At 51.4% G+C, this 24,753-nt stretch overlaps 1 protein-coding gene across 5 annotated transcripts in view; it reads left to right on the top strand.

Moving 5' to 3' along the window:
* Positions 1 to 16,232, top strand: part of SUGP2 (SURP and G-patch domain containing 2) — a 35,467-nt gene extending 19,235 nt beyond the window's left edge. For 3 of the 5 annotated variants that reach the window (XM_029916088.1, XM_029916089.1, XM_029916085.1), the window contains 6 exons: positions 659 to 770; positions 7,530 to 8,053; positions 9,867 to 9,928; positions 12,575 to 12,711; positions 13,418 to 13,538; positions 15,962 to 16,232. In XM_029916088.1, coding sequence (XP_029771948.1) covers positions 659 to 770; positions 7,530 to 8,053; positions 9,867 to 9,928; positions 12,575 to 12,711; positions 13,418 to 13,538 — 956 coding nt within the window. In that variant the 3' untranslated portion in view covers positions 15,962 to 16,232. Of the gene's footprint in view, positions 1 to 658; positions 771 to 7,529; positions 8,054 to 9,866; positions 9,929 to 12,574; positions 12,712 to 13,417; positions 13,539 to 14,059; positions 14,152 to 15,961 lie in introns of all 5 variants that reach the window. The other 2 variants (XM_029916086.1, XM_029916087.1) reach the window with 2 other exon arrangements.
* Positions 16,233 to 24,753: the final 8,521 nt, after the last annotated feature.

The following is a 24,753-nucleotide window of genomic DNA, read 5'->3' as shown; positions in this document are numbered from 1 at the left end:
CTTTACATTCTGTAGGACTGCCCTTGTCTCGTTCTGCCTCTTCTTCCCCCAGGGTCTCTGCTGTCCTCCTTCAGGGTTAGCCGACCTGCAGTTTCTGGTTTCTCCCAGCCATTATCTTTTCTCTCCACAGTCAGCCTGCCCCTGACCAGTACTTGTCACTTAGCACTAAGTGGGAATGAGAGGGGGAAGCATCTCCACAAGTGCTACATTCTCTGGTTACTGCTATGTAACGAAACATTCCTGTGGCTTCAAACCGGGGGTATCCAGTGTTGCTCTGAGTCTGCTGACCCCAGTTGTGCCCATATATGGGGCCATCAGCTAAGATAGCAGGGGTATGTGACATGCCTGTCACCCCCTAGCAGCTAGCCTGAGTTTGCTCACCTGACAGTCGGGGTTGGGCCTCCAGGAGAGGCAGTGGAGGGGCTCGAGACCTCTGAAGCCCAGGTTCCACACTTAGGCCGCATTCTCTTCTCTTGGTCACCAGGACCCCTGGGTCCAGCCCCAGTTTGGGGGGAGGGAATGCTGGCCAGAGCTGCAGAGTCACGTGGCAAAGGGCAAGGATGCAGTCCGTCTCTGAAATTAGTCTCCACAGCCCCCCTAAGTTGAAATTGGAAGCAGCAGCTCAGAACTGACACGTGACAATTGCTTTGTTTTGTAGTTGACATGAAGACATTGGAGACTGCAGAGAAACTGGCCAGATTTGTCGCTCAGGTGGGACCAGAGATTGAACAGTTCAGCATAGAAAACAGCACCGACAACCCTGACTTGTGGTATGTAGCCATCGTGCCCTTCTGATCTGAGAGTGTTTATTCCACAAGTGTCCTGAGAACCCGCTGGGTGGCCTGGCAGACACACTTCTTTCCCAAGAGGCACCCCAGGATGTGTCGTGGCTTCACTTTTGGTGAGCTCAGGGCTGCAAGGGGAGCATCCGCTCAGCGGTGTCAGGCGGTGCTGCCCTCTTCTGGACAAACCTCCCCTGAAGGGAAGTTTAAGCCATATTTGAAGGTCAGTTGGGCTTCGACCAGGGGATGAGGAGAGAGCACCCACACAGAGAGGCCAGTAGGTTCCCCAGAACCTTTGCAGAGGCAGAGTGGGGTGGGGTAGTGGGAGGAGGAAGGCAGGGCACTGTCCCTGGTCACATCAGTGCTCTGGGCAGGACGAGGAGGGTGTGCTGCTCCTGTAGTGATGCATGGGTCCTGTTCCAGTTGTGGGCAGCGAGCACTTCCGTGTAGTGGTGGCCTGTCATCCTTCTGCCAGGAGGGGGTGCCATTACCCTAGCCATTCCTCAGAGGGGTGGCCCACTCCATACCACAGAGCCTGCAGGTGACAGAATGAGCAGCCTGCTCTTCCTTGAGGGGCGCGGGTTCTCCAGACGGAGGCTGCCTGGGAGCCTTGTGTTCCTGGTCCTGAGCCGTAACCCTGCTGGGCTCCACTCGTCGCAGTGCAGTTGCCACGCTGTGCGACTCGTATCCAGTAGTTGACCCTCACCCTCCTCCTCCCACCCTGGAGAGTCCTGCTTTAGTGTAATTAAGACAACAGTTAAGGGGTCCCTGGGTGGTTCAGTCAGTTAAGCCTCCGACTTCGGCTCAGGTCATGATCTCACAGTTTGAGAGTTTGAACACCATATCCGGGGGCTGACAGTGCAGAGCCTGCTTGGTATTCTTGCTCTCTCCTCTCTCTCTCTGCCCCTTCCCCTGCTCACATTTTCTCTCTCTCAAAATGCGTAAATAAATAAAACGTAAAAAAACAAAAGACTATCGTTGAAAACTTCACATTTCCTAGAGCATTTCTGGGACCCAGTTATGACCCAGCATGCTTGGTGAGGACCATGAGTAGGGTCTGCACTGGGTATCCCTTCTGTTTCCTGTGAGGCCCAGACCAGCCTCATGGAGTACTGATAGTTTCACGGGTGCTCGGTCCGGTGCTGCCTTTTATAGGCCTGGTGACAGAGGCCTGCAGGGCCTTATAGGCCTCAGATTTGGGCTGCCTGCTACACACAGGACCACACCCTGGCAGGACCAGGTGAAGGGGACAGCCAGGAGCATTTCATTGGTTGTTTCCACCAACGAGAACTCTGCATCATCCTGGGCACCTGGCACTGCCCCAGTTTGGGTTCATCCTCACCCTCCTTGCCCACACAGAGGGCCCCTGTCGTACAGTAAGATGGTGGGGTGATTCACTCTGTCCCCCAGTGCTCACTGAGTAGTTTGAGAGTGACGGCACCCAACAGCACGCCTATTAAGGAAAGGCCAAGGTGACTTTTTTGTTTCTTTTCCTTAAGAAAATGATACCTCTAGTACAATGGAGTACTACATGGCAATGAGAAAGAATGAAATCTGGGCATTTGTAGCAAAGTGGATGGACCTCGAGGGTGTCATGCTAAGCGAAATAAGTCAAGCGGAGGACATACCATATGTTTGCACTCATAGGTCTAACAGGAGAAACCTAACGGAGGACCATGGGGAGGGGAAGGGGGAAAGAGAGTTGGAGAGAGAGAGGGATGCAAAACATGAGAGACTATTGAATATTGAAAACAAACCGAGGGTTGGCGGGGGAAGGGGAGTGGTCATGGAGGAGGGCACTTGTGGGGAAGAGCACTGGGTGTTATATGGAAACCAATTTGACAATAAACTATTAAAAAAAAGAAAAATAATACTTCTGCTGTGCTCAATAGTTTGAGTTCATTCATTTTTTTGGGTGTGCTCATATCGATTTGACATATAGTCAGGTTTACTTGATTTCTGCAGAGATTCCGTTTTGAGGCTATTTTTTCCTATCCTTTTTATTTATTTTTTTGATATTTATTTAATTTTGAGAGAGAGACAGAGTATGAACGGGAGAGGGGCAGAGAGAGAGGGAGACACAGAATCCAAAACAGGCTCCAGGCTCGGAGCTGTCAGCACAGAGCCCGATGTGGGGACTCGAACCCATGGACCATGAGAACATGATCTGAGCTGAAGTCAGATACCTAACTCACTAAGCCACTCAGGCACCCCCCTATCCTTTGTAATTTAATTTAAAAAATACAGCATTTGCATGGTTCTGAAGTAAAAATTACAGAGGATAAGCTCAGAAAAGGCTCATCCCCTGGCCCTATCAGCAGGAAACCATTTTCATTCATTTCTAGTGTGCGTGCCTTTTCCCCTTTGTTCTTACACCACAAGTGACCTGTATGTAGTAGATACTTTTGCGCCTTGTTTTTTTCCTTTCACAATCTATCTAGAAGTCCCCCTCTGCTTGTCCCACCTGTATCTTCCTTCTCTTGTCCACGGTGTCATTCTCCACATGCAGCCACACTGGGGTCACTTCCTAGCTACAGGCATTCACAGTGCTCTTATGGCCCCATTATGGCCTCATGCACAATGGCTTTGTGTTTGTAGAGAGAAAATCTTCTGGTATCTCCCAGAAGGGGGTTGTTGGGTCCAAGGTCATTGTGAACGTAATTCATAATTCTGTTAGTAAGGCGGATTCCCCTCCCCAAGGACCATTCCCCATGCAGTGTCAGGAGTACCCGTCCCCACCTCTCACCTTTTGGCATGCCTTAGAGCCAGTAAGACTCATGAGAAATTTCTAATTTCTGCAGTGAAAATTTAGTTTTCATTTTTCTTTTTTTTTTTTTTTTTAATTTATTTTTGAGACAGAGAGAGACAGAGCATGAATGGGAAGAGGCAGAGAGAGAGGGAAACACAGAATCAGAGGCAGGCTCCAGGCCCTGAGCTGTCAGCACAGAGCCTGACATGGGGCTCAAACCCACAAACATGAGATCATGACCTGCGCCGAAGTCGGAGACTTAACTGACTGAGCCACTCAGGAGCCCCAGTTTTCATTTTTCTTATGGGTGAAATTGAACATCATTTTTTAATAATTTCTTTTAAATTTATTTATTTTTTTAATTTACCTCCAAGTTAGCATATACTGCAATAATGATTTCAGGAGTAGACTCCAGTGATTCATCCCCTACGTGTAACACCCAGTGCTCATCCCAACAAGTGTCTTCCTTAACGCCCCTTGCCCATTTAGCCCATCCCCCCTCCCACAAACCCTCCAGCAACCCTGTTTGTTCTCTATATACGAGTCTCTTATATTTTGTCCCCCTTCCCGTTTTTATATTATTTTTGTTTCCCTTCCCCTACATTCATCTGTTTTGTATCTTAAATTCCTCATATGAGTGAAGTCATATGATATTTGTCTTTGGCTGACTAATTCGCTTGGCAAATGCCATCTAGTTGCATCCACATAGTTGTAAATGGCAAGATTTCACCCTTTCTGATTGCCGAGTAATACTCCCTCGTATACACCTACCACATCTTTTTTATTCATCTGTCAGTGGACATTTGGGTTCTTCCCATACTTTGGCTATTGTCGATAGCGCTGCTATAAACCTTGGGGTGCATGTGCCCCTTCAAAACAGCTCACCTGTACCCCTTGGATAACTACCTAGTAGTGCAATTGCTGGGTCGCAGGGTAGTTCTAGATTTCATTTTTTGAGGAATCTCTGTATTGTTTTCCGGAGTGGCTGCAGCAGTTTGCGTTCCCACCAGCGGTGCAAAAGAGATGCTCTTTCTCCACATCCTCGCCAACATCTGTTGTTGCCTGAGTTGTTACTTTTAGCCATGGTGTGAGGTGGTATCTCATGGTGGTTTTGATTTGTATTTCCCTGATGATGAGTGATGTTGAGCATTTTTTCATTTGTCCGTTAGCCATCTGGTATCTTCTTTGGAGAAGTGTCTATGCGTGTCTTTTGCCCATCTCTTCACTGGATTATTTGTTTTTTGGGTGTTGAGTTTGATAAATTCATTATAGATTTTGGATACTGACTCTATCTGATATGTCATTTGCAAATATCTTCTCCCATTCCATCAGTTGCCTTTTAGTTTTGCTGATTGTTTCCTTCGCTGTGCAGAAGCTTTTTTGTTGATGAGGTCCCAATAGTTCATCTTTGCTTTTGTTTCCCTTGCCTCCGGGGATGTGTTGAGTGAGAAGTTGCTGAGGCCAAGGTCAAAGAGGTTGTTGTCTGCTTTCTCCTCGAGGATTCTGATGGCTTCCTGTCTTACATTTAGGTCTTTCATCCATTTTGAGTTTATTTTTGTGTATGGTGTAAGAAAGTGGTCCAAGTTCATTTTTCTGCGTGTCACTGTTGTTTTCCCAGAACCATTTGCTGAAGAGACTGTCTTTATTCCACTGGATATTCTTTCCTGCTTTGTCAAAGATGAGTTGGCCATATGTTTGTGGGTTCATTTTTCGGTTCTCTCTTCTGCTCCATTGATCTGAGTGTTTTTGTGCCATGAACATCTTTTCATAAACGTAAGTGTCTTTTGTGTATCTTTTTCAAACTATTCATTTGTCCCTTAAAAGAAAAAAAAAAAGATGGTAAATAGTTTGCATTCTTTAGAATTTTGTGTCAGTGCAGCTTGTTCTTGCTTTTTGTCTGGCTCCTTCCTCAGCACGATTACTTGGATTCAACCGTATTTGTCACATGTATCCCCAGGTCACTCTTCTTTGTTGCTGAGTGTATCCCGTTGTGTGGCTGGACCAGTTTTGTGCCCGTTCACCTGTTGGTGGCACTGAGACGTTTCCAGTCTGGACGATTGCAGATAAAGCTGCTCTGAGAATTTGTGTATAAGGTCTTTATTTCTCTCTAGTAAACACCCAGGAGAGGAAAGGCTGGCTCCATGGTAGGTCCATGGTTAACCTTTGAAGAAACTGCCAAGCTACCTTTCTAAGTGGTTGCAACCATTTTGCGTTTTTAGCAGCCTGGAGGGGAGTTCTAGTTCTTACCCATCCTCATCTGTACTTGCTGGTGTCAGTCTTTTCCATGTCAGTGTCCCAGTGCTGGGAGGCGGTGTCACTTTGTGGTTCTCATTTCTCCAAGGACTAGTGGTGCTGAGTGTTTCAGGTTGTCTATGTGTTTTCTATATGTAAGATTAAGGACAATCTTTGGATCTGTGGTCCATCTTTGATTGGGTCGCTTAATCAGTTTGGAGGCTTCATTGAATGTTCTTTATATGAGTCCTTTATCGGGCATATGATTTGCAGATATTTGCTCCAGGTCTGTGACTTGTTTTCTCATCCTAGCAGTCTTTTGTGTGGCACTTGACTGGCTCAGTAGGAAGGGCATGCAACTCTTGATCTCAGGGTTGTGAGTTTGAGCCCCACATCGGGTGTAGAGTTTGTGGGGCTCAAACACACAACCCTGAGATAAAGAGTTCCATGTCCTATTTGCTGCTGAGCTAGCCAGGTGCCTCTCCTTTCTCAGTTTTTAAGAGCTTACCTATGGAAATTGCTTGCATATGTTTCCTTCGTAGTTTGATGTTTATCTTTCCTTTTGCTTGTGCTTTGTCCGGCAATGCAGAAGTGTCTCATGTATTCAGATTTCCCAATTTTTTTCTTTTATTGCACCTGGATACTGAGGCATAGAAAGCTTCTCCCCACACACAGGTTATAAAGTCATTCATGTATTTTTCTTTAGCACTTGTATGGTTTCAGTTTTACATTCAGATCCTGTCTGTGTGGGGTTATTCCAGAGCAGAGGGTGCTACATGGATCCAATTTAAATATTTTCAGAAAAGCTTCCCAGTTGTCCTGACACCATTCGTTGAAAAGATCATCTTTTTTGCGCTGGCTTGAGAGCCCACCATCAGATACCTTGTTTCTGGCCTTTCTCTTGGTGGTTCTGTCCGTGTGCCCAAGGATTAGTACTACGCAGTTTTGTACACCTTGTAATATCTAGTAGGGCTGCAACCCCTCACTGATTTGTTCAGAGTCCTCCCAGATACCTTTACATATTTATTTTTAACCATGAAGGCTAGAATCATGTTCAAATCCAGAAAAAAATGATGCTTTTATCAGGATAGGATTATGCATTAATATATTAATTAGGGAAGAATCAACATTGTCATGAGGTTGAGTCATTCCAACCAAGAACAAGCGTTTCTTTTCCTTGGGTCCAAATATATTTTGTGTCTGCGGGCGTGTTTTTGGCTTCTCACACTCGCCACAGCCCCAGGTCGCGGCGGCTGCGGGACCCTGCGGGGCAGACAGGCTTATCGCCACCACATTCACTCACCTTCACTGTAAAACAAGGGAGGGAAGTGACGCCCCCTCCTCCGCCTCCTACCTGACAGTGTGAGAGGAAGCAGGCAGTCACAGTGAGCACAGTGAGGCCCTGAGGGGCTGGTGACAGACTAGAAAGGGATGAGGTGGGGGCCAGGTTGGATCTCTGGCAGCAGTATTGGAGCTTTTTCCAGCACGTTCGCTGGTCATTCCCTCAAACTTTGTTCCTCCACCCTCTTCCCCTGAAAAGCAATCAGGCCTCCTACATTCTGGCTCCTTTGATAAATTACTAATATTCCTCAGACTTTCTGTCTCATTGTGAAGCTGCACCATCAACTGGAGCTGGTGGAAAGAGATCAGGGTATCTGCCCCTTGGTCCTACTCCCAGCTCTGTCGGATCTATTCTGGACAATTTCAGCAAATGCGAATGTCCAGAGGACCCTCTGACTAACCAGTGTGTTTCATCCTTATCTCAGGTTTCTCCACGACCAAAATAGTTCAGCCTTCAAATTCTATCGGAAGAAAGTATTTGAACTATGCCCATCGATTTGTTTTACATCATCGTCTCCACTGAACCTCCACACCGGTGAGAGTGCTGATTCTCGGGAGAGCCCCCGTGACCCCACGGAAGGGGAGGGAGAGTTTGAGGACGATCCCCCTCAGCACGAGGTGGGACTGGAGAGCCCGGAGGAGATGCCTGAGGAGGAGGAGGAGGACGAGGAGGAGGAGGAGGATGAGGACGATGAGGAGGAGGGGGGCGAAGAGGCCTCTGCTCCCAGAGGGGCCTCCAGGCCAGCAGGAGGGGCTGACAAGTCTGAGGGCAGCCCCCCCGCCGATGGCCTCCCAAGCGAGGCAGCTGAAGATGGCCCGGCTGGAGCGCCTGCCCCATCACAGGCCTCCTCGGGCACCTGCTTCCCCCGAAAGAGGGTCAGCAGCAAGTCCCTGAAGGTCGGCATGATTCCGGCTCCCAAGAGGCTGTGTCTGATCCAGGAGCCCAAAGGTGAGTGCCTGGCCGTCATCACGGCCCCCCTAGCATGGAGCTTTTGTTTAGCACCTGAGGAGGCACTGTGGTGCTCAGTTGTGGAGACCAGGTGATGTCACTCGATTGTTTGGAAGAATTTACTGGCTCTCAGCCCAGGCTCAGCCACAAGATGACCAAGCTGGCCCCTGGCACCCTTCCTGCCTGTGATCACACCTGCTCACCTGGATGTTCCCTCCCCAGTTGCCCCCAGGGCCAACAGAGCATGGGGTTGTTTGGTCTTGTGTTTTTAACCTAGAATAATTCTAGCGGTTTTGCACACCATCCCAAAATGATCCTGTGAGGCTCACCTTGCCAGCTGGTGTAAGGTCAGCACCCTGAGGACACGCTGCTGTGTTAGTGCAGCAGAGGTGTGTCGGTGTTAGGTGCTGCTTGGTGCTCCCATTAGTGCTCACAGTCCAGTGAGGGAGCCCTGGCTGTGGAGGGCAAGGGCTGGGTCATCTCCGCGCTTTCCTGCCCTTGACCGTGGGGAGTGCCCAGTCTTCTGGCCCCTGGAAGGCCTGGGGAGTGATGCCTGGTTGGTAATGAAGAGGAAGGAGGACACCGGTGGGACTGGTCTCAGACAGTGGTTAGAGGCAGCCATGTGCTCTGCTGCCTGGGCCATGAGAGGTCATCTCCTTTCCTGTGGGGAAGGTCAAGGTTCTTGAGGTTCTATTTAATGGCAATAAAATGCATCCTTTTTAAGGGGACAATTTGAGGCATTTTGGCAAATGTGTAGAACCATGAACTTCTCCAGTGCAGTGGAGCTGGAGCCTTTCTCCAGAAATGTCTCTGTTTCCCTGGGGTCTCCTCCCCATTTTCTGGTCTCGTGGTTCTGCCTTTTCTAGACTGTCGGTAGGCAGAAGGGCATCACATGCAGCCTGGCCGTGGCCCAGGTTATCCCTTGTGCCTCCCGCCCCACCAGGCGTCTCCACACATCCAGGCCCGGGCTGTGCTTCGCACATGGGGCTGGCGCCTGTGGTCCCTTCGTGTGAGGTGGTTGTAGTGAACGGTGACCCGTCTTGTGTCACCTGTGTGCTGTACGTTGTTGAGATGCTCACTCACCCCCAGGAGTGTGAGTTCAGGTTCTCCTGCTAACAGAACAGTCCTGTGTTTTGTGTTTGGAAACCTTGGTGGTACCATGGACGGCCAGCTGTTCTGCCCTACTTGTACGTCCTTCAGAGCGTACCGCTGATGGCGGCAGCCCGTCCAGGAGCCTCGTACGTCCTTCGTGGGGGAGAAGCTGAGGGAGCTCTTTCTATTTTGGAAGCTCTCATTTCCTTGGGTGGTTGATGAGGAAAAACCAGACCTGCTGATTCCCCTTCATCAAAAATAATGATGCGATGTGATTCGGTGCTCTGTGTGAGAAGAATGGTTGGTTGGTTTTTACTGGAAATCCTATGTGGACTTTAACTCTTTAATCAGTGGAACAGTTGCAGAGACACTAGGAGGGCACGAGGTTGCAAATAGTTTATTTGTTGAAACTGCGTGTTCCTGCAGTCACGGAAAACGATCCGTGCACTGAGCCCTTCCTCATAAACATGGGGAGTCGGGTGTTAAGTGGACTCTTCCACGTGGAGGCAGCCCTCGGTTGGGCCGTATTCTGCTCTCTGGGCATGGGTCACAGGGTTCCTGAGAGGCATCCCAGCCGCAGACACAGCTGGCTTTGGGGTCTGGGTCGTAGCTGCCTTCTGTCAGCAGAGAGGTTGTCAGCCTCAACTGTAGCAACCTCGTTTTCTGAGTAATTTGGGAAAAGTACTTGTATGTGTATGTATGCGTTTCTTATGTCTTCTAGTTCATGAGCCAGTTCGCATCGCCTATGACAGACCTCGGGGTCGTCCCGTGTCCAAAAAGAAGGTGAGCATGACAGTTCTCATGCATGACATAGTCAGAATTGTCGGTGTTTCAAAAGGCACTGTGACTTGTAACTGAGGTGCACTCATGCTTCAGACGGGCCTGATGTACAAAGCACAACAGACAGGGATTTCTTGGAACTGTTTTTGCTTCACCCAAAGCACAGGAGGGTAGTAATTTGTTTATTTAACAAATAGGCGAGGTCTGATAGGTGCAAAGTGTTGGACGGATGAACAGAGTAATGTCCCGGCCATTAAGAAGTTCAGATTTAGTGGACTATAATTGTGGTTAAAGAGCATGCTAGTAAGCCAAGGGAATGTGTGTGTGTGCTTGTGTATTCACTGATGGACACCTTCTATGTGCCTGGTCCCATCTGCCCAACGAGAGGCCGCCGCAAGCCAGGCCAGCAGTGACAGGAATGTGTGGGACTCTTGTGGCCTGTGTGCTATGGGTATGGAGAAGCAGGCCAAAGGGAGACGGGGGATAATGTGGGATTGGGGGTGCTATTTATTCAAAGAGGTCTGGACGAGATCCCAGGTTGGTCTTGCATCAATAGGCAGCACTCTGTGGCACCCAGGCGGGGGTGGGGAGATGAGGAAGTAGAAGTGGTGAGTCCCCAGGTCACATAGGGCCAATAGACAGAAGTCAGCAGGTGGCTCCTTCTCTGGGGGAGGCCCTGGGGACCTGCGGTGGCAGTTTGGGTAGAAGATGTGGCCACGGTGGCTGCTGGGCTGAGAGCAGCCTGTGGTTGTGGGGCTGGTGGAAGCCAGGGGCCAGGAAGGTGAAGACAGTCGGTGAGGCTTGCAGATGGAGGGCGTGTGGGACAGCTGGAGTCCAGGGCACCTCCATGGTTGTCTGCCGGGCAGTTAGGAGGATGGAGTTGCCACTGAGTGAAATGGAGAGCCTGGGGGACGGGTCATCCGAAGGAGGTGTGCTGCCCTCCAGACAGCTGGGTCGACACATGTGGGGGCTGGTAAGGCTGGGCGAGGTCACCTGGGACATACGTGGGGATATCCCAGGTCCTCAGAGGTCAGGGAGGTGAGCCGGGAACCAGGTGAGGTCTCTGATGGTGTTGGGTGGTGAGGAAAGGCTGTGTGGTGGACACCTGTTACAAGTGCATGGTCAGCCTCAGTGGCCAGGCGAGGTGTCGGTGTAAGCCCGTTACAGCAGGGAGGAGGGACTTTTCTGAGCCCACAGCTCATGGTCCTAATTGACGTGTTCAGTTTGAATTTGCCATGGCACCCAGCTGCCCATCAGGTGGCCTGGGTGAGGGCACAACCTGGTGAGGCGGCAGCCAGGTTCAGGCTCAGCCTCAGCCTGGCCGCTTAATCTTGGCATCTAACTCCTGAGTCTCCATTTGTACATCTGTCAGGTGGGGCAGTCGCACCTGCCTTTGGTTCGGAGGTACCCCGAGAAACGAAGTGCATGTTCACCTGGTGTGCAGCAGTGTCCTCAAACCCCATCTCCTGGGGTGACGGCAGGCCCTAAGGAGGCTTCCCCTGCAGCTCTCTGTGCGCACCTCAGCCTGGCCTTGGCACACGGCTTTTCTCTAGGCGAGCAGCTTTCCTAAAGAGATGCAGGCCTGGCCTTTGGGGACATGTGGCCAGCTTTTCCCTTGCCTTCCTTACCCTTTTCCCTTTCCATACTTGTTCCCTGCTCTGACCCTCAGACCCTCACCATTACCCCCAGCAGCAGCTGCCTAGATCAGGATGGAGAAGTCCATTCCCCAGGAGCACGTGTGGCCCTCAAAGCCTCCTCAGGCTGTCCTTAGTAAAATTTTAAAAAACAGGCTCAGGTGGTAGGGACAGTGGGTGCTCATGAATATTCATGAGTAAACGGAAATCATTTCTGCTCACAAGGGGTAGGCTCCTCCTCCAGAGGGGTCTCCTCCCACCCCCAGGCCTTTTAACCTGCCTTCCCACAGCCAGCTCTGCAGCCCAGATCTTGTCTGGGACTTTACCTGCAGGTTCTTTTCCAAGCCCTGTCCTTCTTCTCAGCTGTACCAGTTCTCAGTGAGGTCTGCTTTGTGCTAGACCATGGATCCCAGAGTCCTAAGAAAACCTATTCTCTGCCCTTGGGGAGCTCCCAGATCTGCGAAGGGCCAGCTGGACAGATAGACAAGTCATTTGAGTTTGCTGAGCAATGTCTGGGGGTGGCCAGATTGGTTTCTGGGATCGAGTCACTGTTCAGAGTTCTGGAAGCTCACAGGAGTGTTCAAGATGGAGTAGAAAGGACCCTGCCAGCCAGTTTTCCACACAGTCGGTCTCTACAGCAGATTCATGACCTGTTTGGCCCCCTCTTGCCTCAGCCCTGCCTCCCCTCTACACTCCAGGGGCCTTCCTTCCTCGACCTTGTGCCCTGTTCTGGTTACCCCCAGCCTGGTGTGTGCCCTCTGGTCATTTCGAGGTACCACCACTTAGGACTCTCCCTACTAACCCCCGCCCCCAGCCCCTTGTGGGGTTTTCCTCATGGTCTTAGCACCACAGAGAATGTTGCTGGGAACTGGGGAGAGAGCCGTGGCTGATCCCAGGTGTCTGTGGAGTCCAGGATGGTGGGGGGCAGTGCTGGGCCCCGTCAGGTGCCACACAGGCAGACTCGCTTCCAGGGGCATTGCTGCAGCCCACTTGCCATACTCTTCTCTTTCCTCAGAAGCCCAAGGACTTCGACTTTGCCCAGCAGAAGCTAACCGACAAGAACCTGGGCTTCCAGATGCTGCAGAAGATGGGCTGGAAGGAGGGCCATGGCCTGGGCTCCTGTGGGAAGGGCATCAGGGAGCCCGTCAGCGTGTACGCAGCAGGCGCCGGGGCCCCGGGTGGGGATGGGCAGCGTGCTTGGGGGAAGCAGCTTTCCCTGGGATTCTGGCCCTAAGTCCTTTGATCTGCAGCCTGATTTCTGGGCTCCCCTCATGTTAAACATAGCTTAAAGCTGGCAGGGTTTTTTTTCCTAACAAAGGGAGTCTTCAGATGAGATGAGCAGCAGATCATTTACGTATTACGTACATTACATATGCAGGTGTTCCCACAGGCCCACTTGCACAGACTATTTAAATGATTTCTTGGCCCCTGGCATTTCAGCCACATGCATTATTGTCATAAAGGCTGAATGGTAATTCTAGGTAGTAACAATAAGAACCACTTTCCTGTTTCCTGGAACCCTTAAGCAGACTAGCCAAGGAGAAGGTGGCCCAGAGTTTGTGAGGCCCCGTTAACATCCAGCAGGCATTTCATTAAAACTGAGCCTGTTGCCTGCTGGGGGAGGCTTTCGGCTCTAATCAGGGGCTTCTGAGCACGGTCCTCAGAAGGTCCACATACCTGCACAGGTGAGTACCCCCTGTTCGATGCTGTGAATCGTGTCTTCGCTTTCCCTGTCCTTTGCTGTCACTGTTGTGCGTCCCACGTGCTTCCATCCCACTCAGACGGCTTGTGCCATTTCCAGTTTCCTGGTGGCCAGGCTTTGTGCCCAGGTGTAGCTAACTCTCCATTTTGCTCCTAGGGGCACTGCCTCAGAAGGGGAGGGGTTAGGTGCCGACGGGCAGGAGCGCAAGGAAGACACATTTGACGTGTTCCGTCAGAGGATGATGCAGATGTACAGACACAAACGGGCCAACAAATAGGTATGAGTGTGCGCCGGTGCACGGGGCTTTCTGCCTAAGCTGACATTCTGGTGTGCAGAGACGGTTTCTCCAGGAAAGTTAGAGTTCCCCGTTCCCCAAAATCGAACATCAAGCCACACACATGCACCCAAAAAAAAAAAAAAATTCTTTGAGGGTAACAAGGCGTGTTTAGATGTGGATGTGTCCCGCCTCTCACCTTCCAGGTTTGGTTGGAGGAGCGAGCCCTGTGCTCACTGAGCATGCGCAGCTCGACAGCGGGCCTTCGTTCGGGGGCCCGGGCGCAGCTGCACGCGGCCATCCCGAAATGGCCTTGGGTCCTGCACGTGTAAGGGTGATCTGGAACTGGCACTGCCGAGGACGGTGGCTTTGCCACATCCCTTTCTGAGCGTCTTCAAATCCTTTCGTTCTCAAGGGCCTTGGGCCCATATAAATATCCTGTTCTTTCTGCTGTCTTTTTAGCTGCCTTCCCCACCCATAATCTCCAACTCAGTTTTGAACAAAACCGTTCTCTCCCTGAATAGATGAAACCATTGGTGAGAAAGATCAGGCTTGAAGCAGCACTTACTCTTAGAGCGCCACCTCTGCCCCGGACTGCCCTGGAGCCAGTGCCCAAGTGGGTTCGGTGTGAACACGAGAAACAGAGCGTCTTTGCAGGTCCTGTGCGGAGGTTCCGCTGGCTTTTCTTCTTCAACAGCAAAAGGGTCCACCATTCCCATCTGCTTTTGCTTTCGCCCCTTCTTCTAAATGCTTGTGGCAGCCTGTGCCCTCTAGGTCTTTCCTGGTGCCCCCGCAGCAGGTGGTGCTGACCTCGGAGAGCGCTCCGGAGGCAGCCCCGGTCAGGCTTCCCGCCCCAGGGGACTCTCTCCAGAAGTGCTGTTGGCACACTTGGTGCCAGACGGGTGACAGATTGTGTCTTTGCGTGGTTTAGAGACTGCAGCCGGGGGACAGAATGCAGCATTAGCGAGGCCCGCCTGGTAGTGCAGCCTGCCGCTCGGAGCGCCGAAGCTCCAGGGAGCACGGGGAGACTCTTGATTCGATGAAGTGTGATTTACGGAGTCTCGTCTCTTAAGTGCGTCCCAAGAGACTTAATGGACGTTTAGCCACCATATAATAGAGCCGTATTCAGTGGGGAGTCATCACATTGATGGAACTTCCCCCAGATTCACAGGGCTCCTTAGAATCCACCAACTGGAGTGTGCTTTTTTTTTTTTTTTTTTTTAACCACATATGGAGTCTCTCCTACAAATGGCTGGGAGTGTAAACTCTTCAGGACGCTTCATTTTTGGCATGTGCAGCAGGGGAAAGAATTGTTTTCTCAGGGCCTTTGTGCGCAGCAGAAAGCATCCTCTTGGGGCGGCTCCGCAGCTGTTGGCTATTTGCAGGCGCGTGATTGCCGCCCTTCCGTCTCCTCCCGGCGCCCCGCTCTGCGCGGCTCCGCACGCCGTTCTGAGGCTGCGGCCGCCTCAGCCCGTCCTCATAAAGCAGCAGTGTTGAAGTTTCCCATATGTGCTAAAACCTGGGAAGCTTGGGGGACACAGCAGTGAGTTACCGTGTTGGCCAGTCTTCACTTTCTTAAAGCCACAGGCCCCGACTGTGGTCCCGGCCGGCTCTGGCTCCGTCTTGTCGGGCCACACCCACCGGCACAGGCCTGTGCTGTACCTCTTCCAGGCTCTGCTTGCTTCTGGTTGCTTCTGGTTGCATGGGCGACCGGCAGATCTTTATGGCCAGGGAGATGCTGGAAATGCCTCAGCAGAGTCGAAGCCACAGTGTGGTTTGGGGGAACCACAGCTCTAGGAGTTCATCTCTTTTCTTTCCTCATCTTTCCAGTAGCCTTCCGTGTTGGCCGGGGGTTGGGCACATGGATGGAACTCCGAGAACAGGGCCTCTGTCCTCTGTGGCCTTTCATGGAGTGCCCATTGGCCCTGCGCAGGGCATGTACTCCCCAGATGGGTTCTAGCTCTTTCTCTTCAGCAAAAATAGCTCTGACCATCATATTCACTTTGTGCTAATATATTCATCCTTGGCTTTCTCTGCTTTTGTTTGTGAGTAAAATGCTTTAGGGATTACCAGGGGTCGAGCCCTGTCCCTGCAGCCTCCTGCCACCCTTCCTCCCGGGGACATCCTGCTTCAAGCTGACCTCGTGAGCCTTTGGCACATGTCAAAGGGAACACCTACTTCTTGATCCTGGAAATTCCTCTGAGCACTCAGGCGATGCTGTTCCTGTGGGTGTGATGTCATAGGAGCTGGGGCGGGGCCTGGCGGTGTGTCCTTGTGCCAGCTGCCGGCCAGGGACCAGCGCCAGCCCTCTGCGCTTGCCCTTGCTCCCTCTGGTGGTGGAGTCTCCTCGCGGGGAGCGTGTGTGCAAGTGCGGTGTGTGGTTGCATGGCCTTGTCAAAGTCACAGTGTCTTTTCTGTCATTCTAGTTTCAGGGTCTCTTCCGTGAGGACGACAGGCATCCGGAAAGTGCTAACTCACCACTTTGGGTGCTTACTGTCTCTGGCTTGTTTCCATCACTGGAAATCATATAGAGAATTTTAGCATTTTTGGTCCTTGGTAAAAACCTAGAAGACATTTGTGATGTTACAAAATGGGAAGTTTTTGGTTTGTTTCTTCTTTTTTCTTTCTTTTTTAATCTAAGAAGTTGTGAATGTTGTTCATCATTTAGCAGTTGCAATAAATGTAGAGGAAACCCAATTTTCCACGGTCTCTGTTGTGTTTTTGAAGGTTGGCTGGTCAGGGAACACATGATACATGTCATAACACCTACACTGAGTGTCAGAGATACGTGCCCTGCCGCTGATGACTCTCCTGTCTCCTCAGGCTTTACCCGCCTGGAACCCGGGTCCCAGCTGCCAGTCCAGGGCCCGCCCAGGCTTTCCCCTGATTCAGGAGCCCAGATGGTGGGGTGTCTGCAGAGCACCCCGCTGTCCCCATGTGTCCCCCGCACCTGATTCTTCCCCTGACAGCGCCTGGCCCTTGGGGAAGGGGTGAAGGCCAAGGCTACAGCAGGCACGTACCAGACCCGCAGGGCCTTCCACGTGACGGCAGGGTAACGCGGAGGAGCCCGGCTGCTGTGCCCGGCGCAGAGGGGGCCCCGGGAGGGCTTGGGGTGTCTGTCAGCCTAAGGGGCAGGTAAAACAGGCCCCCTAGGAGCTGTGTGGGAACCTAAGCCTCCTTCCTTGCTGTGTCCTGGAGGACGCACAGGCGTGGCAGGGAGCCATTGCCGGTCAAGAACGTCCCCCTCTTGCCTTTTTCTTCATCAGCCCTGGAGGGCAGTGTCTGACTGTGGGCCTTAGTGCCCTGCCCGAGAAAGTCCCCCAGAACCCTATAACTACCTACCTCATCTCCCACCCCCTCTCAGCAGACTGCCCCTAACTGGCCGACAGCTCCTCTTCTCACCTCCGGGGCTGCTGAAGGTCACTCAGATGAGGACCCCCGCAGTGAGGGTCTGCAGCCTGGGACACCCGTCTAGGGTTGACCCCAGGCTTGTTTCCTCTCTGCAACCTGGGAAGGATTTCTCTAGGTTTGGAAGGTAAAATTTCCTCTGCTCTCTCGTTAATTTAGAGCTAACTGGGAATTTTAATAGGCCATTCTCAGCCTAGAGGGCCCCTCCTCTCTCATTTCTCCAGCGCCCCCTCCTGGAAGCCTTCTGGATGCCCCAGGGCCCCAACAGGAGCAGAAGGTGCTGCTGGACACTGAAAACAGTATATGACTTTATTTACCTGTTCTGTTTTTCAGTTTGTTTGTGTATGTGATCTCTGTGCCCGATGTGGGGCTTGAACTCACGACCCCAAGGTCAAGAGTGGCATGCTCTTCTAATGGAGGCAGCCAGGTGCCCCAAGTGGCATGTGGTTTCAAAACAAGCTTTTGCTATGCGTGCACACACCTGGGCGTGTGTAATGCGGGTGCCTGATACACGCACCCACCTGTTACCAGAACTCCCTTTGCAAAGTAGGCTGGGTCGTGGATGAAATTTTCACTGTTTACTGCGTACATTTCTGTGTGGCTTGAAGTCTTTGCTTGTATGATTTTAGAATGACAAAAAATTAAGTGCCAATGAAAATGCGGATGATAAACTCAGCCTTGGTTGGATTTGCTTTGAGAATCAAAGGAGATCACGGGTGTCAACTTCAGAGCCCATAGCACAGACTGTATCCTGTGACCAATCTTCTGATCGTTACTGGTCCCCCTGGACTCTAATTCTCACATCCAGCGGAAGCTGGTCCATTTCTCAGTGGAGAAATGGAGGCCCTGGACTGACTCCAGACCTGCACTCAACGCCAGGCTTTCCACTTGATTGTATCTGCTTAGAAGCTCCCCGTACACGCACACGTGTGCTCACATGCACGGTCACAGACATACATGCACACAGATGTGCACATGCTCATGCAAACACGCCATTTCTGTTTCCCACCAAGGCCCTGCTCACGGCCCTGGGAACTTGGACATTGCCAGGAGTTACAACCCTCCACTGTGTGCATCCAGCACCAGCTACTTCCTTTGGACCCCAGGAGGGGGCCTCACGAGCTGAGCTTTGCTTTGCTCCAGTGTTTTCCAGAGATTTCTCTGGCCTTGTGGGCGTGCTGCCCTCAGTTCCTGGAGTTCTGGTCCAGGTGTGAGTGGGGTGAGGCTTCCGCTTCGAGATTTCAACATCCACGTCTGAATGACTTGCTTTTCTGCCTGGAGGCGGCTCAGAGCAAAGCGGAACCTGAGGTTTGGAGTACTCTGTCTTCACGTGTCCTCACTGTACTGTGTGACCAGCGGCCAGTGCGGCACCTCTCTGAACCTCAGTTTCCTCATTTATAAACTGGGAAGTAGGATCTACTGCCTGGGCTCTGAGAATCAATGGCAGGACACCGCGAACGAAGCTCACAGACGTCAGCTGCGCCGGATGACTGTCCTGAGTCACTGCGGACGTGTCACTTTCCCATCCGCTCGCTCTCCCTGCTATAGATAAAGGTCCCCAGGCCTTACCTAAACCCTGTGATGTGGTAGAAGGGTCACAGGGGGGGACCTTGGAAAATTCACTTCAACCCCTAGTGCCTCAGTTTCCTTGTTTGTGTAATAAGGATATTCCTCCCTCCCTCCCGCTTGGTTGTCTGATAGCTGTAGCAGAAGGTCAGGATTGTGTTCATCGAGAAAATTCTGTGTATGGGATTCAGAGGACGGCAGAGCAGGCCGCCGCCACATGGCCGAGAAGAAGCGCCTTCCCTCTGACCATGAGCCCAGCTCCATGTTAGGATTGTGGGGTGCCCGGGTGGCTCAGTCAGGTAAACCTCTGACTTCAGCTCAGATCATGATTTCTCGGTTCATGAGTTCGAGCCCCACTTCGGGCTCTCTGCCGTTAGCACACAGCCCACTTTGGATCCTCTTGTCTCCCTCCCTCTTTGCTCCTCCCCTGAACTCTCTCTCAGAAATAAGCAAATGTTAAAAGAAGGAAAAAAAAATGTTAGAATTGCTAACCCCCAATACTTGCCTGTGTTGGTGAGGATAACACCCCTACCCTGCTGGGATCGCCCCAACTTTTTGGTTTCTAATTGCTCTAATTAGTGTAAACATGACATGAAATTAACCGTTTTAACGTGAACAACTCAGTGGTGGTTAGTACAGTCACAGTGCGCAACCAGCAGATCTGTCCAGTTCCAGAACATTCCCATCACCCCAAAAGGAGACGCTGTGCCCGTTAGCAGTCACTCCCTATTTCTCCTGACCTCTCCAGGCCCCCGGCAACCACTGATCTCCTTCCTAAATCTATGGCTTTGTCTGTTCTGGACTTTTCATATAGATAGAATCACACACTATGTGAGGTTTTTTTACGTCCGGTTTCTTTCCCTGAACGCAATGTTTTCAAGGCTCACCCACGTTGCAGCACATGTCAGGGCTTCGTTCCTTTCTCGGGCCGAATAATATTCCACTGCGTGGATGGACCACATTTTGTTGATCCGTTCATCCGTTGATGGACATTTAGGCAGTTTCTCCCTTTCGGCGATTGTGAGCAGGGCGTATACGAGGATTTGTGTGAACGCCTGTTTTCACAAATTGGGTCTGTCCCCAGGAGTGGGATTGCCAGATCATGAGGGAACTCGACCTTTAACCTTTTGAGGAAGTGCCAAGCCATTTTCCATAGGGCTTGTACCCGACACCAGACTTTCTGCCAACCCGTCTGAGCCGGTGTCTTTAAGAGGCGTGTTCTTCTCGGGGCTCCTGGGCGGCTCAGTCAGTGAAGGGTCTAAGTTTAGCTCGGGTCACGATCTCATGGTTTGCAAGTCTGAACCCGAGTCGGGCTCTGTGCTGACAGCTCGGAGCCTGGAGCCGGTTTTGGGTTCTGTGTCTCCCTCTCTCTGTGCCCCTTTCCTGCTTGCACTCTGTCTCTCTTTCTCTCAAAAATAAACATTTTTTTTAAACTTTTTTTTTAAAGCTTGTTTCTCTCCCTCACAAGGGCAAACCCACTCAGGTCAACCCAGGGCGGGAGGCCTATCCACAGGTCTTCCAGGAGCCTTGCTTGTGCTGGCAGAATCCTGGGGACAAAGCAAACAGAGGGAAGGAAGGGAAAAATTAAGGGAACTTCGGGTGTGAAATGTGGTAGGGCCCGTAACAAAGCAGTTACACCCTGGGAGATAAAACCCAGTTGCAAAGCATCATGTGATTTTTGTAGAAATTTTGTAAAATGTGGGCAGGATCCCCCATGTACGAGGACACTGGTCTGTGTTTGCATGCAGACCTTCCAACCTGGGAAAGTGGGGGGCCTCCTACCCCGCCCCCTCCGCCGCGGGAGCCACGTGCACTTGCACGCCTGTGCGGTTTGGGAAAAAAATCCCCTGAAGAATATGCAAAGGAAGTAAAAATGATGAAGCACATGCTGGCAGCAATTGGGGGTCTTTGTTTTGGAGACAGCTGTGCTTTTGGGAGGAAAAAAGCACCAGATTTGAATAGAGACAGTCTCTTTTCATGTCGTCCTAGTGATAAAGCGTCTCTTCCTTTCAGGGCCTCTGTCTGCAGGCGGTCACCGACGGCTCTCCCGCTTCTCCCTGGCAGAGCCTCTCAGTCGCCTTCCTCTCTCGGTTGATTCACTCACTCACTCATTCATTTGCCACACCTTTGAGGAATACCTAGCTGGTGGGACTTTGTATGTAGCATCTAAAACCCCACGGTGAAACTACAAAGTAGAGTCAGTGATTTGAAGGAAACATCCTAGGTACAAAGAAAGGGTAGTGATGGGGCCCGGTCTGGGAGGTGACATTTCATTAGCGATCTGGAGGAGGAAGAAGAACACGCCAGGCAGAGGGGATGGCACGTGCAAAGGCTCTGAGATTCAGATGAGCCTGGTTGTGGGAGGGAGAGGCGAGAGAGAGTCAGGGGTGAAGGGCTTGGGGGGCAATAGACAAATATTCTGAGGCAATGGGGAGCCACGGGAGGCTTCAGAGCACAGCAGGGGAATAGCCCTCTTCATACTTTTTTTTAATTGTAAAACACATAAAGTTCACAATTTTAAAGTGAACAATTCCATGGCACTCAGCCCATCCACGATATTGTACAATCATCGTCTCTATGCAGTTCCTGAACATTTTTATCACCCCCGAAGGAAGCCCTGTGCCCATGAGTCATCACTCCCCATTCCCCACCCCCAGCCCCTGGCAACCACTAATCTGCCTTCTGTCTCTGGATTTGCCTGTTCGGGATGTTTCCTATCAGTGGGATCACACACTGGGTGACCTTTTGTGTCTGGCTTCCTCAATTTATATTTTTAAAAGAGTAATTTAGAAGGGCAGGAGTGGGAGCAGGCATTGTGCTGCTCCCTCCACACCCCTGGATGCCGACCCCATTTAATCACAGCCAAGGGCACGCTGCCGAGGCGCCCCCTAACTTGCTCCCCCCCCCCCCCCCCCCCCCCCCCCCCCCCCCCCCCGCCCTCCTGCACAGACGCCCCGCCCTTGTCTGCCTGGGAGCTTTCTTTAAAAATCACTCACCCGCAAATCCTCTCCCAGGCTCTGCTCTAGGGGCCACAGGTGCTGGAGGCCAGGGTGGGAGGGGGTCCTGTCCTCCATCCCATGTCCATGGCACTGCTGCCCCAAAGTGGGCCAAGAGAAACAGCCGCGGACCCTGTGTGCTGGACAGCTGATCCAATACAGTTCCCAGGAAGGACTTTCCAAGCCGTTCCATCGGTGCATCGATGCCTCTGTCTCTGTGAAGCTGTGTCAGAGCAGCCATGATCTCAGGCCGTTGTGTGACCATTGCCCCAGAGCCCAGACCTCAGCTGTCCGCTCACTCTGTCTTCTGGTCTTCGGTATTCTTGGTGGATGGTTGCAGTGGGTGGGGGTGGCGGGGCTCAGCCGTGTCCCTCAGGAAACTTTCCAGTGTCTGAGTAAACGGGAGCCTAGGTGAGCCGGGGATGTCCCGGATGACATCAGATGTGTTAGACCATCAGACCACAGTACAGGGCACTCACCCACATGCTCCCTTCATCTTTCACCATCTTTTCATCACAACATGTTTTACAGATGAGGAAACTGAGGCCCAGAGAGGTTGTTTAATGATCTTTATCACAGCACTAATAAGGGCTATATCCATGAGATTCTGACTGCATGAAGCCAAAAGGGAACTAATTGGTTAATGGAACAGAAAATTATTGGGGCACCTGGGTGGCTCCATTAGTTAAGTATCCAGCTTCAGCTCAGGTCATGTTCTCACAGTTTGTGGGTTTGAGGGGCTCTGTGCTGACAACTCAGAGCCTGAAGCCTGTTTTGGATTCTGTGTCTCCCTCTCTCTCTCCCCCTCCCCTGTTCAGTCTCTGTCTTTCAAAAATAAATGTTAAAAAAAATTTTTTTAATAAAATGATGGCTTCAGGCTCAGCTGGATCAAGGGACTTAACCAACCTCACAGGGTAGCATCTTTCTCCATCTCTTGGCTCTGCTGTCCTTGTGTCGGCCTCATTCCCAGGCAAGATGGCAGCCAGAAACTCTGAATTGACCTTTATCCACTTAAGCAACATTTTAAAAGCTCTGTTGTCTGTGAACTATGATGGAAATACCAAGCTTGCATCTTATTTACCCGGCCTGGAACATATGACTATCTCTGAACTAATGACAGTGACCGAAGAGCCACAGTGGCCTGATTGGCAGTGCCTGGGTGACCTAGCTGAGAGGGGAAAAGCCTAAACGTACTACGATGTTGGTCCCAGAAGAAACGGAAGCACGCCGCAAGGAGGCAGAACCAGAACCCAAGCCCAGGACTTCACCCCGGCGATGGCGTCACCTCAGCTGCTTGTCTGAGTACATTCACCCTTTCACACACCTCCAACTTCAAAATCGCCACTGTCAGGCCTGGAGAGGACCCCTGGAGTCCCCTGCCGTTGAATCCCAATGCCCACTCTCCCCGTCTGTTTCCTCATCTGTAAAATGGGTCTTGGGAGGAAGCATCTTGCACTCGGTGAATGGTCAAAGGTCACCCTGGGGTTACAAAAAACAGGGTCTACAATAAGAGTGTAAGGAAAGGACTTCTTGCAGCAACGATGGGGTCCACGTGGGAAGAGGTGTCCGGTGCAGGGGTCAGGGCTCAGCAGGGAGGGACAGTGGGTGCCAGGCGATTGGGAGCAGCTGGGGGCACAGCAGGGGCGGGGTACGTGGCCACCGGCCCAGCACAGGGAGGCCAGCCTCTGAAGGCTGCATTCATCTTCCGAGGAAAGGCACCATTCTCTCTTTCCCCTCGGCCCCTCCCCGGCCCCCTCCTCCGCCCTAGTTTCTTGTTTACCCGTTCAGGGCTACGATTTATTTTCGGACCAGAACGTCCGCTCTCCTCACTCTCCATGGCCACCTGCCAGAGCCATGCACTGGCCACACCAGGAGAAAGGAGGCCAGAAAGGATCTAGCCTCGCTGAGAGGAGGCAGGGTCTTGGGGAAGCCTGGGGAAGCCTGGTCTTTGACCTTCTGTTTATCCTAGACAGCAACGAGGGGTGTGGGTGGCCCAAAATTTCCAATTTCTCCACACTCCTGGTGAAGGAAGAGATTGAAATGCTGTTTACAGCACTTTCTGGGGACGTGAACAGCATCACAGGGAATGGGCTTGGGTGGGCCAGGCGTGGGGCAGGGTGAGTTGCAAAGTGTCTAAATATAAAGACTCCTTCAGTTCATGTAGACAAAAGATGATGTACCTTTTTTCACTTTCATTTTTTTAAGCATTTATTTTTTAGAGACAGAGAGAGACAGATCATGAGCAGGGGAGGGGGGAGAGAGAGAGGGAGACAGAATCTGAAGCAAGCAAGCTCCAGACTCTGAGCCACCATCACAGAGCCCCACGCGGGGCTTGAACCCACAAACCGTGAGATCATGACCTGAGCCGAAGTTGGACACTTAACCGACTGAGCCACCCAGGCTCCCCTCATTTTCATTTTTAAAACCATGTTATTTTATTCTGTTTATTAGATTTGGTGAAGTTGAGTTCATGATCAGCCCCCAGACTTCAACTTGGCGAACTCCTATTCATTCTTCAAAACCTAATGTGCACACACCCTCGCCCATCCTTCACATGTCCGCACAAATGCTACATCTTTCCCTTCTCTGTGCCGTAAGAGATGAAATCCCCGAGCACTGTGGTCATCTGTCTGTGACTCTCCCTATCTGAGGCCTGTTGTAGCATACAATTCAGTGCCTGGTATACAGTGGACACTCAGTAAGTGTAGGGGTTTGGAGCAACACTTTCAGAAACAGTTTCGTTGAGATGCAATTCACATACCATTCAACTCACCCATTAAAGTATACAGTTCAGCAGTTTTTAGGCTATTCACAGACATGATCAACCACCACCACAATTTTAGAAAACTGGACTGTCCCCCACATAAACCCTGTCCCCATTAGCAGTCACTCCCCGCCCCACCCCTCCCCCGTCCCCTGGCAATCACTAATTTATTTTCTGTCTCTGTCGATTTGCCTGTTCTGGACATTTTAGATAAATAGGGTCCTACGACACGCGGCCTTCTGTGTCTGGTTTCTTTCACTCAGTGCGATGTTTTCAAGATTCATCCGTGTTGTAGCGTGTGTCCATGTTTTGTTCCTTTTACAGCTGAGTAACATTCCACTATACAAATGGACCCTATTCCATTCACCTTTCCACCCGCTGATGGATGCTTGGGTTCCTTCTACCTTCTGGCCACTGTGAATAGCGCTGCTGTGAACGTGTATGTCGGGTGTTGTTATGATGTGTGTTTTCACTGCTCTCAGAT

This window comes from Suricata suricatta, chromosome 12 (assembly GCF_006229205.1).
Source record: "Suricata suricatta isolate VVHF042 chromosome 12, meerkat_22Aug2017_6uvM2_HiC, whole genome shotgun sequence".
Lineage (NCBI taxonomy): Eukaryota > Metazoa > Chordata > Mammalia > Carnivora > Herpestidae > Suricata > Suricata suricatta.
This window is presented reverse-complemented; position numbering and strand designations above follow the sequence as displayed.